Source organism: Carassius gibelio, chromosome B22, assembly GCF_023724105.1.
Source record: "Carassius gibelio isolate Cgi1373 ecotype wild population from Czech Republic chromosome B22, carGib1.2-hapl.c, whole genome shotgun sequence".
Classification (NCBI taxonomy): Eukaryota; Metazoa; Chordata; class Actinopteri; order Cypriniformes; family Cyprinidae; genus Carassius; species Carassius gibelio.
The window spans coordinates 10,542,050-10,557,146 of record NC_068417.1 but is presented as its reverse complement, the minus strand read 5'-3'; the positions used below and the strand labels follow the sequence as shown (position 1 = coordinate 10,557,146).

General features: G+C 37.0%; 1 protein-coding gene across 2 annotated transcripts in view; it reads left to right on the top strand.

Moving 5' to 3' along the window:
- Positions 1-15,097, top strand: part of zgc:171601 (SLAM family member 5) — a 51,209-nt gene that overhangs the window by 28,774 nt on the left and 7,338 nt on the right. The window contains exons 1-9 of one of the 2 annotated variants that reach the window (XM_052590751.1): positions 3,355-3,640; positions 6,832-7,125; positions 7,989-8,270; positions 8,577-8,684; positions 8,868-8,906; positions 12,582-12,641; positions 12,754-12,792; positions 12,872-12,913; positions 12,996-13,025. In XM_052590751.1, coding sequence (XP_052446711.1) covers positions 3,592-3,640; positions 6,832-7,125; positions 7,989-8,270; positions 8,577-8,684; positions 8,868-8,906; positions 12,582-12,641; positions 12,754-12,792; positions 12,872-12,913; positions 12,996-13,025 — 943 coding nt within the window. In that variant the 5' untranslated portion in view covers positions 3,355-3,591. Of the gene's footprint in view, positions 1-3,354; positions 3,641-6,831; positions 7,126-7,988; positions 8,271-8,576; positions 8,685-8,867; positions 8,907-12,581; positions 12,642-12,753; positions 12,793-12,871; positions 12,914-12,995; positions 13,026-15,097 lie in introns of those variants that run through there. The other variant, XM_052590750.1, reaches the window with a different exon arrangement.

Here is a 15,097-nt window from a genome sequence, read left to right as displayed (position 1 = left end):
TACCTGTTAAACAGTAGACAGCACACGCGTTCATCTAATAAGGATCTCCATCGCAAGCAAATAATAGCCTTTGCAGATTAGCTTTCAATTCAGTGCAGTTCCATAGCCCCGTTTTCAACGCTGCTAATATTCTTAAACGTTACAACTCTGAGCGAACCGCTTCAGACGCTCAGCGCGTGCAGCATGGAACTGAACGACTCAATCAAACTGATTCATGAACCAATTCACTCGTTTGCCAATTGGTTTGATCAAGCCTTTGAACAGAGTTGACTCAAAAGAATGAATCATTCGCGAATGGGCATCGCTCATTGCCCAGAGAAAAGTAGACGGCGCGTTTGGAATAAACTGAAGCATTTATTGCATTAAGATAAAGTAACGAGAGGGGCGTCGCCCACAGTAACGAAGTAAAAGTACAGATTTTTCCCAAAAAATGTACTCAAGTAAGAGTATAAAGTACCCATCTTTAAATATACTCCGAAAAGTATTAGTTACCCCGAAAAATTACTCAAGTAAATGTAACGAAGTAAATGTAACTCGTTACTACCCACCTCTGTTTATATCAATGATTTAAGAGTTGTTTGTAAAAATGTTATGCCACTCATGTTTGCAGACGTGTCTTCTATTATCTCATTCTAACATTGACACATTGATAAGAGTAGTAAATGAAGAATTACAAAATATTTCTAAATGGTTTAAAATTAATCAACTCTCTCTTAATATACAAAAAACTAACTTTATGATTTTTAGCACAAAAAAACAAAGGAGATTGTTAGGACATAGAGGTATCAATTGATGGTTTAAAAATTGGCCAAGTGAACCAAATACAATTTTTAGCTGTCATTGTCGACCAAAAACTAACCTGGAAATATCATATTCAGCATGTTTGCAGAAAAATAATGAAATCTGTTGGTATACTGAGTAGAGTTCGTTCTTTAATTGATATTTCATGTATGAAAACATTATATTACAGTTTGATCTATCCCCACATTCTGTACTGTAATATTGTTTGGGGTGCAACATGTCAAACATATCTAAATAAGATTTTATTAATACAAAATAAATTCTTAAGAATTATGAGTAATTCAAATAGATTGTCATCATCTGCTCCGCTTTTCATAAAATATAACATTCTGACAATATTCAATGTTAACATCTATTGCATAAATACCTTTATGTACAAGTATGAGTATATGACAAATATTATGCCCAGAGCTTTTAATAACTTTTTCATGTATTCTTCGGATGTTCATGCCTACTCCACAAGGCGCTGCAAAGATTTTTATCTTCCTTTTTGTAGAACTACAGCCAATCAATCTACACTGAAATACAGAGGGCCTTCCCTCTGGAATCATTTAGACCCTGCTTTAAAGACTAAAACCACTCTAAATTCTTTCAAAAGAGAGCTGAAAATAATGTTAACATATAAATAAGTTTATCTTGTTAATTTGTTTATTAAAATGTTTGATGTATTGATTGTATTGTCTTGCTTGATCATGTAATTTTACGTTCATTTAATGAGATTTCGGGGAGGTGGTTTTATAAGACCTTATGGTCTTCTCACTCTCTCCCGCACAGTATTTTGTTTTCTTTTTTTAAATGGATTTGTAAAGTTGTATTTCGAATGTTATACGTGCAAATAAACTTTATACTTTCAAACATTGCAAAACACACTTTTTCTCCCCTTTATTTCAGGAAAATATGCTGCTCCTCGTTATTTGAAAGTGAAAAAATCGATAAACTTTTATTTCTATCGGCCAGTGATGATTATGAAAGGACATATGCAAACTCATTAAACATTTTTAATAACACATTTTATTTACACACAAGCAGGTTATGGGTGGAAATTAAACGCTTTGTGTTCGTATGCTGTGCTCATATCTGCTTGTCTGTGAATAGAATGCTTTATTAATATTTGTTTACTGAGTTTGGTCTTTTTAAAACACTGTTTTAATGCATAAAGCCACGTACTTTCACGTTAAAGGGGGGGGGGGGGGGGGGGGTGAAATGCTATTTCATGCATACTGAGTTTTTTACACTGTTAAAGAGTTGGATTCCCATGCTAAACATGGACAAAGTTTCAAAAATTAAGTTGTACGTTTGAAGGAGTATTGCTGTTCCAAAAATACTCCTTCCGGTGTGTCACAAGTTTCGGAAAGTTTTTTTCGAGTATGGCTCTGTGTGACGTTAGATGGAGCGGAATTTCCTTATATAGGTCCTGAGGCACTTCTGCCGGAAGAGCGCGCTCCCGTATAGCAGAGCAGAGAGAGGCTGTGCACAGACAATCACTGATCAGAGCGAGAGCGTCGCGAAATGTCACAAAAGAAGTGTGTTTTTGGTTGCCAGGGCAAGACAACCCTGCACAGATTACCAAAAAAAAAAAACAGCATTAAGGGACCAGTGGATGGAGTTTATTTTTACAGAGCATCAACGGAGTTGTGCAAGTGTTTTTGTTTGTTCCCTGCATTTCGAAGATGCTTGTTTTACAAACAAGGCCCAGTTTGACTCCGGATTTGCACATTGTTTATTTCTTAAGGATGATGCAATCCCAACGAAAAAGGGTCACGATCGTGTGTTGGAACCGCAGGCGGTGAGTGAAACTGCTTCAAATATCTCTGCCTCCTTGTTAGTGCGTCCGCCTCCCATCGGAGACCTGGGTTCGAGCCCCGCTCGTTGCTGCTGCTGCTCTCGTTCAGTTTCAGCCTCGGGATCTGATTCTGGATCATAAATAAACGGCTGAATCTGACTGTTAGCCATGGTTTGTTTTGGTTGGTTTTGTCCTCACGATAATGTCACAGCTTCCAAACGCTCTCAACGCAAAAGCCTAGTGGCGCTCGTGATTCTTTAGCTCCGCCCACACGTCACGCCTCCAGCCGCTCGTATTTTTCCAGGAAAAATCAGTACAGACTATCTTTCTCTTATGAATATAATAAAACTAAAGACTTTTTGGAGTTATGAAGGATGCAGTACTACTCTATAGGTACTCAAGATTAACAGGATATTGAGTGAAAACGAGCATTTCACCCCCCTTTAAGCGTGCTTTAAAATGTCCCAATTATTCATTTGTGAATTAATCTGGTCAAGAAGAGTAAACTTGCAGCAGCTAACATCTCTTGATTCAATAAATCAGACATAATGAGTAAGGTTAACAATAAAAAACTGCATTATAGTAAAGGCTTTGTAAAACTGTAAAGCGTTTTTAGCTTTTTAAACAGCATTCTCCGTCCTACACCAACTACGCGCACATTTCCTATCATGTAAGTCTATGAAAGACGATTGAACCAATCAGAGTAGGTATGGGGCGGGGCTGCACGTGCAACCCCGCCCCAGGTGTAGCCCCGCCTCGATCTGCACGCTGCAGCCGGGTGTACTTGCGGTCTTCACGCATTGTTTTTGTTTTGTTTTGTTTTGTTTTTCTTTGAAACGCGATTTGTACAGAAATTATCAAGAGTAGTTGATCTCAGTCGGTATGAGTTTCTCTCTATAGGCGTTACCTATCTTTTAAAGTCATTTTCAAACTGTGCAGATTTCTGTCAGTTTAGCACAGTTTTTTTCACTCAGATTTTATTCAACCATTTTTTAAAACAAATCGACATGAGGATATTAATTGTTTCATTTTGCATTTCATTACTCTACATACATGGTAAGTGGTTGATACACTTTCGGTTTCGATTTCTGCGCAAATTCCTTTAAAAATATTGTCTTAATGTGAGGGGGGTACTAAATGACAAAAAGCAAACTTCTATATTTCGGTAAAACTGCCAAGATATTCACATATTCGACATTTCCGGATCAATTACTTACTAGCAAAACGTTTTTAGCACACAAATTAGGCATCTTTTCACTCGTAGTGATGTAGTAAACTAGCTACAAGCGAGTTTGCTTGAAAGCAAGCGTTCCTCCGCTCTGTACAAAATACATTGATCTCAATGCTCTGACGTCTGAGAGACAAGTCCGAAGGGACCGTCTACAAAGTGCGAAACGCGAAAAAAGTCTACTAATAAAATACTCAATTACTTCACAGTAACAACTGTACTTTCACCAAATTCAGTTCACACATCACTGCTCTCCTATTGGTAATACTACAATTTTCATTTTGCAAGTAATTGCTTTTGCACATTTGTATGATTTTTTATTATGAAAAATAGTTAATAACTTTACTGTAACACACTGTACTTTCACCAAATTCAGTTCACACATCACTGCTCTCCTGTTGGTTATACTCCAATTTTCATTTTGCAAGTAATTGCTTTTGCACATTTTTTTATGATTTTCTATTATGAAAAATAGTTAATAACTTTACTGTAACACACTGTACATTCACCAAATTCAGTTCACACATCACTGCTCCCCTGTTGTTATTAACTATTTTTTATAATAAAATATCATTAAAAATGAGCAAAAGCAATTACTTTCAAAATGAAAGTTTTAGTATAACCAGCAGGAGAGCAGTGATGTGTGAACTGAATTTGGTTACACTACAGTGTGTTACTGTGAAGTTATTGAGTATTTTATTAGTAGCCTTTTTTTCGCGTTTCGCACTTTGCAGACGGTCCCTTCGAATATGTCTCTCAGACGGCACGTCCTGATTTTGCTGAATTAGATGTGTTTCTGGGTCAACATATTTTATTGACCCTGGAACAACATTTTACTCCAAAAATGTATTCTTGACCATATCATACACCTAAACCTAACCTTAACCATGAGTAATCCCTAAAGTCAGAGGAAATGATAGATGAATGACACTGATGTACAAGCACCAAACAGTGATTTTAAGCATAAACTTCACAAAATCTATAAACTGGTTCTTCAAATCTCAATGTTGTACCAGGGACAACAAAGATGTTATCCCAGGAACATGTCTCACTTGGTAAAATCAGGTTCTGTCTCTCAGACGACAGAGCGGAGGAACGCTTGTTTTCAGGCATACTAGCTTGTAGCTCGTTTACTACGTCACTACGAGTGAAAAGAGGCCTATTTTGTGTACTAAAAACGTTTTGCTCGCGAGTTATTGATCCGGAAAAGTCGAATATGTGAATATCTTGCCAGTTTTACCGAACTCTATCAGTGATGTTTTGTAGTGGAAGTGATCTAACAGTAGCCTAACTTGTCGAAATCTGCAGACGTGTGGCGCAACAGATAAAAGGCTACGTTCTGTTACTACAATCTTTAGGGTGTAACTTACGCTAAAGTTTATTACTATTATTATTGTTATTGTTTTTTTATGCAGTTCATTGGTTTTCTGACCGCAACATCCTAACCATCATAGAAACTCGTTTTTACTTTGTTTAAAGATCTGTTTTACCCCATGCAATTCGCTTTATAAACAGAGTCCTTCAATCGTCCTCAATTTAACAAGAAGGATCTTACAAAACAATTTTCTGACAGCATTAACTCTTTTTTTGATATATTAAAAAGGAGATTTGTCCAAAATAAAATAGAGTTAAAGTTACAATGGAAAAACCAGGATTGACGTCATTGTGACTAACCAGAGTGACAGGACATTCATTCATCAAACATATTTGTTTACATTATACTGTACAGTTTTACAACTTTAAATGGCATTATATTGTTTTGCACTTGTATCACAATAGTAAACAGTCAATGTTTCAGTTTAAGTCAGTTCATTGTTGATTTAACAAGTTACATTTCAAAGAGATCTAATGTTTTAAGGGTATTGTAATTAATCTGTGCCTTCCTTGTTACCCAAATGTCAAAACCTGTTACCCTGAAAAGTAACAGTGATGACAGTAACAGGTTTGACAATTTCCAACTAATTTGCTAATTTCTAGCTAATAGTCAAGTTCACAAAAGCACGTTGTACACTTTGAAAGGATTACTTGTGGATATTGATTACAACAAAAGTGATACAAATTTGTTTAAATGTACATTTTAAAAATGGTAACTATGCATAAAACCCGTCTTTTTACTTAAGTACAAGTGTCATGCCATAGAATATTTGTTAGCAGTTTATTTTACAATCCTGTTAATCAAGTACATACTATGTACTTATTATAGTAATTACAGTTACTAGGTAATAACAATGTAATAATCGTGAACCTACTGCTAAACCTAACCCTATCCCATGTAGTAACCTTACATTACAGTACTTTCTTAGGTAGGTACACTATAAGTACACTACAAGTGCATGTAAGTTCACTGTAAAATAAAGTGCAACCAAATATTTTTAATATGGCTGACTTTGTATTTAATGTGAATTCAATAGAAATTTTGTAAGTAACTAATTATAACACTTTCATGGTACAGAAATTTACATTATCAAAGATCATTTTCATTTACTTCAGTCTAGCCAGAGTACAAGCACTCTCAAAAACTCATTGTAATCACAGAAGCTGTGTACAGCAGATAGCAGAATTCAGTCAGGGAGCACACACAGCAAAACTGTCATTTCAGCGATGACTCATCGGAACACCTCTGATTGGTCATTGCATTCATAAAGTCAACAGAATTATGTTTGATTGGTTACAATACGCAGCACTGTAAAACAACAACAACAAAAAAAACATTCCTCTACCATTAAACGAAGATTTTAATTTAGCAGCTGATGATGCTGCACTGAATGATCTAATCATAATGGTGTGATCTTATCCAATATTTTTAAAAAAATTATTCTGCTATTTTTTTGTCTTTTGGATGCTCCAATCAATATCCATTTGGCTCAAAAATCTGTTTTTTTTAGAATAGCAAACCCATAGTTCATATGTGGCCTAATCCAAACATAGATTGTGTCCTTTCACTTGTTTGCATTTCATATACTTACTGTGGTTTACTATTGAATCTCTACCCAAACAACGGTTTCTATTTGTTTTGCAGGAGTGTCTGGTGCTGTAACAGATGAAATAGAAAAAGTTTTAGTGATGGAGGGAGATTCTGCCACTCTACATGCTGGTGAAACACAGGCAGAAGATATGAAAGTTTGGACCTTTGGACCTGAAGAAACTGTCATAGTTAGGAACTCAGAAATTAGGATGTTTAAAGACAGATTGCTGGTGGACCAATCAACTGGATCTCTTACCATTAAGAACATCACAGCTAATTTTTCAGGAATATATAAATTACATATTATTAAGGAGAACTTAAACAAGAAATTTAATGTCACGGTCTATGGTGAGTAGCTCAAGACTTTCGATGGAATTATCACACAAGTTTGCATCGAAATAAATGTTACTTTATTATTTCAAATTTGACATATGTAAAGGAAGTATACTTCTTGACGTTGGTTGCCCTAGTGATCTAAGGAATATTGTGGGCAAAGCCAACATACCAAGTGCATAATTTTAATTTTGACTCCTTCCTCTACCCTTCCTCAATGGAAACATACAAAAGAAGCAGCAATTCTTAACATACAAACTCTTAAAAATAAAGGTGCTTCACAATGCCATAGAAGACTCTTTTTTTGTCTAAATGGTTCCATAAAGAACCATTATCTTAAGTACCTTTCTGTTTCACAAAAGGTTCTTTGTGGCAAAAGAAGGCTCTTCAGATTATAAAAAGGTAAGAAAGAGATGGTTCTTTAAAGAACCTTTGACTGAATGGTTCTTTGTGGAACCAAAAATGGTTCTTCTATGGCACTGAAGTGTCTCTTCAAACCGTGAATACATGCTGGTGCCAAGTGGGTCCAGGAAGGGAGGGTTGAAGGATTGGACACATTACACGGCCATCAGGCCAGGATGCCGGGCCGTCTAGTCACTTCAAGCGCCGTGGGTCAAGGAGAACAAAGCCGCTGGAAGAAGCCGCTGTCGGAGCAAAGGGGCAGTGTTCCTTTCGAACACTGCCCCACCTTCACAAATCCCGCTAATAGATTTACCAAGTCAATGTCCATTATTTTGTTATTTGTATACATGTCAAACTACTAAATTAAGGTGTCGTTCAGATTTAATATCTTTCAGATAAACATTTAGATTTACCAATAAATGTTGATTTATCTAAAAATATATATATATTGCCTGTTTATTCTCTCATGTTTTCAGCTCGTCTACCTGTTCCTGTCATCAGCAGTAACTCTTCACAATGTTCTTCATCATATTGTTCACTGTTGTGTTCAGTGGTGAATGTGGGTCATGTGACTCTCTCCTGGTACAAAGGAAACAGTTTATTGTCCAGCATCAGTGTGTCTGATCTCAGCATCAGTCTCTCTCTACCTCTGGAGGTGGAATATCAGGAGAAAAACAGCTACAGCTGTGTGATCAACAATCCCATCACAAACCAGACCACACATCTGGACATCAGCAAACTCTGTCACACATGTCCAGGTATATACACTAATATAAAAACATGTATTTCTACACACTATAAATTCCAACAGCAAAGCTCAGCTAAATAACTATATTAAGAAAGACAAAGCAGCAATTAGATTGCATGTTGATTATAAGCATCCAAGTTGTAATGCATCATCAGTGTCAGCTTTCTGAATGCAGTTATAAATGTAAACATATGGATACAATCCTTGGCTAGCTATAATAGTGAAAACTAACTAAATTGGTGCCATATAGTCTGAGAGTATTGTCAGTTCCAGTGTATCTTCACAAGTATCTAATGTCTCTACTCCTCTATTACAGCACAAGGACTGTCTGTAGGTGTTATAGCGGGGATATGTGTTGGTCTTCTGCTGGTAGCTGGGGGACCTGGGGTTTACTGTTGCTACAAAAAGTTTGCAAAAGGAAATGGTTAGTGTTACATACAGCTGATACAATGACAAAACCGTCTAAATCCTTTGGGGGAAAAAAATACTTAGTAACTACTAATTCTTCTAGATTGATAGATTTATATTATTCTGATCTTTGACTCTTGTTTACATAAAGTGATTATTTTATAACAGATCAGACAACTACGTGATTATTTTATAACAGATCAGACAACTACGCATCAAGCTATTCCTCTAGAAAATGGTAAGGTATTATATTTCTTGATGTACTGTATATTAATAACTGACTGTTCTGTTTGAATGTATGAGATGTGGCTTCATTCGCATTATACATTTCTGATAAAGACAGAATAGTTTTTTGTCCAAATAATTGGATTTGTTACATGCTGGATGTGAAATACTCGGTAACTGTTATTCTCTCCATTGGTAGGAGAAGGTTCAGAGTTATTACAAAACCAGACTTAGTGGTAGCACTTTATTTTACAGTCCTGTTCCTCATGTACATACTATGTACTTATTATAGTAATTACAATAACTAAGTAATAACTAGATACTAACCCTGAACCTACCCCTAAACCTAAGCCTACCCCATGTAGTTACCTGGTGTTACCAGAACTTTCTTAGATAAATACACTGTAGGTACACTATGAGTACATGTTAGTACACGTACTGTAAAATAAAGTGCAACCGACTTAGTCCAAACCACAATCTATTTAGCAATTAACTAAATGACAATTGCAAGAAATGCTATGAAGAATGGAAACTTGATGCCACAGTGCAATGCACTGTGAGATTTTAGGATAAAGGGACATGGACAAAAAAAATAAAGTTTTTCTATTAATGAGAATACACCTATTTAAGACTGTTAAATTATTTTACAAAGAACAATTATATGAGGAAATTTTTTTGTATAACAATTTCCATTTTCCAATATACAAGTGCTGGTCATATAATTAGAATATCATCAAAAAGTTGATTTATTTCACTAATTCCAGCTAAGGAAAATCCCAAATTCAGTAACTCAGAAAATTAGAATATTGTGAAAAGGTTCATATTGAAGACACCTGGTGCCACACTCTAATCAGATAATTAACTCAAAACACCTGCAAAGCCTTTAAATGGTCTCTCAGTCTAGTTCTGTAGGCTACACAATCATGGGGAAGACTGCTGACTTGACAGTTGTCCAAAAGACAATTGACACCTTGCACAAGGAGGGCAAGACACAAAAGGTCATTTGCAAGAGTGGCTGGCTGTTCACAGAGCTCTGTGTCCAAGCACATTAATAGAGAGGCAAAGGGAAGGAAAAGATGTGGTAGAAAAAAAAGTGTACAAGCAATAGAGATAACCGCACCCTGGAGAGGATTGTGAAACAAAACCCATTCAAAAATGTGGGGGAGATTCACAAAGAGTGGACTGCAGCTGGAGTCAGTGCTTCAAGAACCACTACACACAGACGTATGCAAGACATGGGTTTCAGCTTCGCATTCCTTGTGTCAAGCCACGCTTGAACAACAGACAGCGTCAGAAGCGTCTCGCTTCAAAAAGGACTGGACTGTTGTGGAGTGGTCCAAAGTTATATTCTCTGATGAAAGTAAATTTAGCATTTCCTTTGGAAATCAGGGTCCCAGAGTCTGGAGGAAGAGAAGAGAGGCACACAATCCACGTTGCTTGAGGTGCAGTGTAAAGTTTCCACAGTCAGTGATGGTTTGGGGTGCCATGTCATCTGCTGGTGTTGATCTACTGTGTTGCTGAGATCCAAGGTCAACACAGTCGTATACCAGGACGTTTTAGAGCACTTCATGCTTCCTGCAGCTGACCAACTTTATGGAGATGCAGATTTCATTTTCCAACAGGACTTGGCCCCTGCACACAGGACCAAAGCTAACAGTACCTGGTTTAAGGACCATGGTATCCCTGTCCTTAATTGGCCAGCAAACTCACCTGACCTTAACCCATAAGAAAATCTATGTGGTATTGTGAAGAGGAAGATGTGATATGCCAGACCCAAGAATGCAGAAGAGCTGAAGGCCACTATCAGAGAAACCTGGGCTCTCATAACACCTGAGCAGTGCCACAGACTGATCGACTCCATGCCCCGCCGCATTGCTGCAGTAATTCAGACAAAAGAAGCCCCAACTAAGCATTGAGTGCTGTACATGCTCATACTTTACATGTTCATACTTTTCTGTTGGCCAAGATTTCTAAAAATCCTTTCTTTGTATTGGTCTTAAGTTATATTCTAATTTTCTGAGATACTGAATTTGGGATTTTCCTTAGTTGTCAGTTATAATAATCAAAATTAAAATAAATAAATATTTTTATGAATATAATATATACGTTTCACTTTTTGAATGGAATTAGTGAAACCAACTTTTTGATGATATTCTTATTATATGACCAGCACCTGTAAAACTGAAATCAACATCCTTACCAGTAGCCGCATTTCCACTGTCGGGCCAGTGCGAGCCAGGGTTTAAAGCGGGCCGGGCGGGGCTCATAGCCCGGGGCCAGTAGCACCGAGGCCAGAATAGCGCAGGGTTTCCTCAGTGGAGCCTGAAGCACCGCTGCACCTCACTAAAACACGCCCTTTACACGCCTCTCAGAACAACGTCATGCAACCTCATCATTTCACCATCAAAGAGAAGTTATCAGAAAACTAAGAAATAAGCCACTGGAACATGTGCGATCACAAAACAAACATGATAAAAGCGTCCGTTTGTTTGCATGCTTTGTTAAATATTCAAATTCAAAAGCATCAAAACTAATAAGTGATACATTGATCATATTGATTTAATTTATCAGGACTCAAAATTAATCACACATAAATACACTTATTTCTATTTATTTTAACGCTTATGAAAAAAGCCTGCTTAAGTCGAGCTTCTCTTTATTTGCAGTCACAGTAGCCTATACCTCACATTAAGAATGAATGATAATATCTTTTATTTTTATAAAAGCTCCCGAACAAAAACATTATTATATTTTTTTATGATAGGCAACGTGGAGCTAAACTCTCGAGACGAGGCTTGCGACAGATAATATAAGTTACTTAATAAATACACGATTGTGACAGAGAATAAGAAGCTGACGTCTGATTTCTTCAAGCGGTCATATTTTACCATGTTTACTATGGTAACATGTTTATCGTGCATATCTTTTTCATCGCTTATAAATATTTCTGCCTTGTATGGTGATTATAATCCACATTGGATCAAGTTATTTCAAACACTCGCTGCTGACTGAAAATGAGTTTTGAGCTTGTCTTATTTAAAAAAGTGTTTAATGCTGGTGTTATAGCTGATAGCTTTCTGAAATGATCAGAACCGCAGACTCGCTATTTTTATAAAAGCTCCCGAACAAAAATCATTATTATATTTTGATGATATGCTACGTGGAGCTAAACTCTCTAGACGAGACCTATGACAGATAAAACATGTATCAAATGCTTGAAAAACTGAACAAGAACAGAAAAAAACACAACTCTGAAACCTAAAATGTAATTAACATGTTTCATTAAATTAAGTCTAAATGTTGTTTGAACAGGTCAAGCTCTTTTGGAAGTAGCTAATTGTCATGAGTCCGGACTAGGTGGTCCTCCCTCTCACCAACAGAGGGCACCACTTCCATTCTCCCGGACTCATCACCTTCACCCACTCACACATTCATTTACACACCTGGTTCACTCTGTACACCTGTGCACATACTCACTCACACAGCTGTTCCCAATTTGCTCACGAGTATATAGTTTCGTCTCACACACCACTCTGTCTGGTTGCATTAATCGTCATTTGTCTATGCTGTGGTTCTTGATTCTCGTGTTTTGGCATTGTCACGTCATTTGTTTCTGTTTTGTTTTTGCCGTGTTGGCCTTTTTGTTCTCGTGTGTAATAAAGTGTTATTTTTCTGCATTTGGACCTAGACCCTGTTTCTTCCACGGCACCGTGTCTACCGCGCCGTGACACTAATAACCCAAATAATGGTAAGATATTATATTTCACAACTCTGTATTTCACAGAAAAAAAACACAACTCTAAAACCTAAAATGTAATTAACATGTTTCATTAAATTAAGTCTGATTATTGTTTGAACAGGTCAAGCTCTTTTGGAAGTAGCTAATAACCCAAATAATGGTAAGATATTGTATTTCGTACGAACCAAATCCCTGTGTGGTTGTGTACAAATCGGATTTACATTACACTTTGTCTTCAGCAAATAAGGAAATTCCTGATCAGGAGAAAGATTTACCTGACGGTAAGCTACTGTAAAACAATGTGCATTTTCATTGTCCATTACATGTAATCATAATTAACAAAAATTATTATTGTTCAAACAGGTCCGGAAGAATCTGGTCCACTTATTGATGGTAAGATGTTGAGTGTCAGTTGTGTGCTTTTGTTTGTAAAAAAAAAACATAAGGTCTGATATTTTTATGGTAGACAGATGTCTAATTAGGGGGGATATTCATGATCATTTCGACAGAGAAACAGAGAAATGCATAGTTTTGTGCTCTAATAGTAAGGAAAGTCACAATCAATATTGAAAGATTTTATGTTTATTGGTCACGGTACCATGTTGCTTGGTAGGTTTGGGAAAGCGTGTGTGCTTGTGCTTAAGTGCCTGATGGGCGTGTGATCTGGCCATCATTTGCATGATATATTTAAAGTACAAAATCTCAGTGTGTAGAACAGAGCAAAACTGAAGATGTATACTGAAAATATTCCCCTCTGTTTTAGCTCTTATATGAAACATGGTACCATAAGATTCTGCCTCAGGTTTAATTATATCTGGAAACGTATAGATAAGATTCAACTTTATTGTCATTGCACATGTAATGTGGTATGGTAGAAGTGCAATAAGCAGTAAATACAGGATATACAGTGTCTACAATATGTTACAAATGTACAATAAATATACAGATAAGGCTATGGACATAATTTACAGATAGGAGGTTAAACAGTCTATGGTCAGGGTGAAGGGAGTCCTTAAGAATGCTCTTCTTGGCCTTTTTGATGCTCCTCCTGAGGTTAGCCCTGGATTTGCTGTAGGCTTGAGTGTCATCTGATCTAAAGGCAGTATTGCGGGCTTTCGGCAGGAGTCACACCTCCTTGTTCATCCATTGACATTAAGCTTCACCAATGTTTGTGTAAACATGATCCAGAGTTTTGTCTCCTCTAGTGTGCTAGGAAACATGTTGATGGAATTTGGGTTATAATGGTGGAAGTGAATTACCGCAGCAGATAAAAAGGTCTACATTTAACCATGAGAAACTCTCTAGGTTAGCTGAGCAGTGTCTCGCAAGAATGACGGTGTTTGTACACAAAGCTTTGTTATCATAAATGTACAATCTACCACCTCTGGTCTTGCTGGAGTCATCTGCCTGGAGCGTTTAGCATCTGGCTAGCCCAATAGCATTATTGGACACGGCGCTGTGTAGCCATATTTCTGTGAAAACAATGACATTGCAATCCAAAGTCTCTTACTGTGGGTGATGCGAAGTCGTAACCTATCCATTTTGTTCACCAGTGACCACACATTAGCGAAGGAAAATGCTGGGTAAAGAGAGTTGGAGCAGTGTTAGCTTGAGCTTAGCTCTTAGACCTCCGTGCTTCCCCCGCCTTTGTTTATGATCTCGACGCCACATGTGAGCACTTCCACACCGTTAGGGTAGAGTGCGTAGCCTTGGGTGTTATGCAGATCTCAGGGATAAGTCGAGGATTGGTGATTAAAATTCTTAGAAAAGTGAACACCAAAATCCAAAAACTCCTTTCAGGTGTACAATGTTAAGGCACAGCTATTCAGTACAAACAGACCCAAAATGAGCAGGAAAAATACTGCAAAATTGCAAAAACTGGAGAGATGGTGAGCCTCGCGATGTGTACGCGCCGCCATCTTGGTCAATGAAATGTTTGTGGACATAGTTTGGGACATACTACTTTTGTCATAATTTAACAAAGTCTTTAATAGACTGCTATGTTGCTTGGTTACATGCATTCTGTCAATAGTTTAAACTGGCCTTGTTAAAGTTAATGTCCTTCACATTTTATTTAATTCTATATCCTACTGTCTTAGAGCGAAACGAAGGGGCATGTTCTAAAAGTTAATGACCCTCTGTATCTTCATGAAAGTTCAAAATGAACTCTACATTGATCAAACCTCTCATCAGCAGAAAGAATCAAAAGACTAAGTTCAACTTTGTTGAGGAGTATGTTGTGTGGAAAGAGGAAAATTGGATCAAAGTTTTCTTTAGTGATGAGACTAAGTTTAATTTATTTTATTAGTCAGTGAAAGGTAGGAAGTGTCATGGTTTAAATGTTTTTAGACAGATACATTGCCAGAGTGAATGCAAATGTTTATCTGAACCTCCTTCAGCAACATGTAGTTCTATCCCTGCAAGAATCACACAATCAGTCGACAGTTATGGGGAAGTCGTGGCCT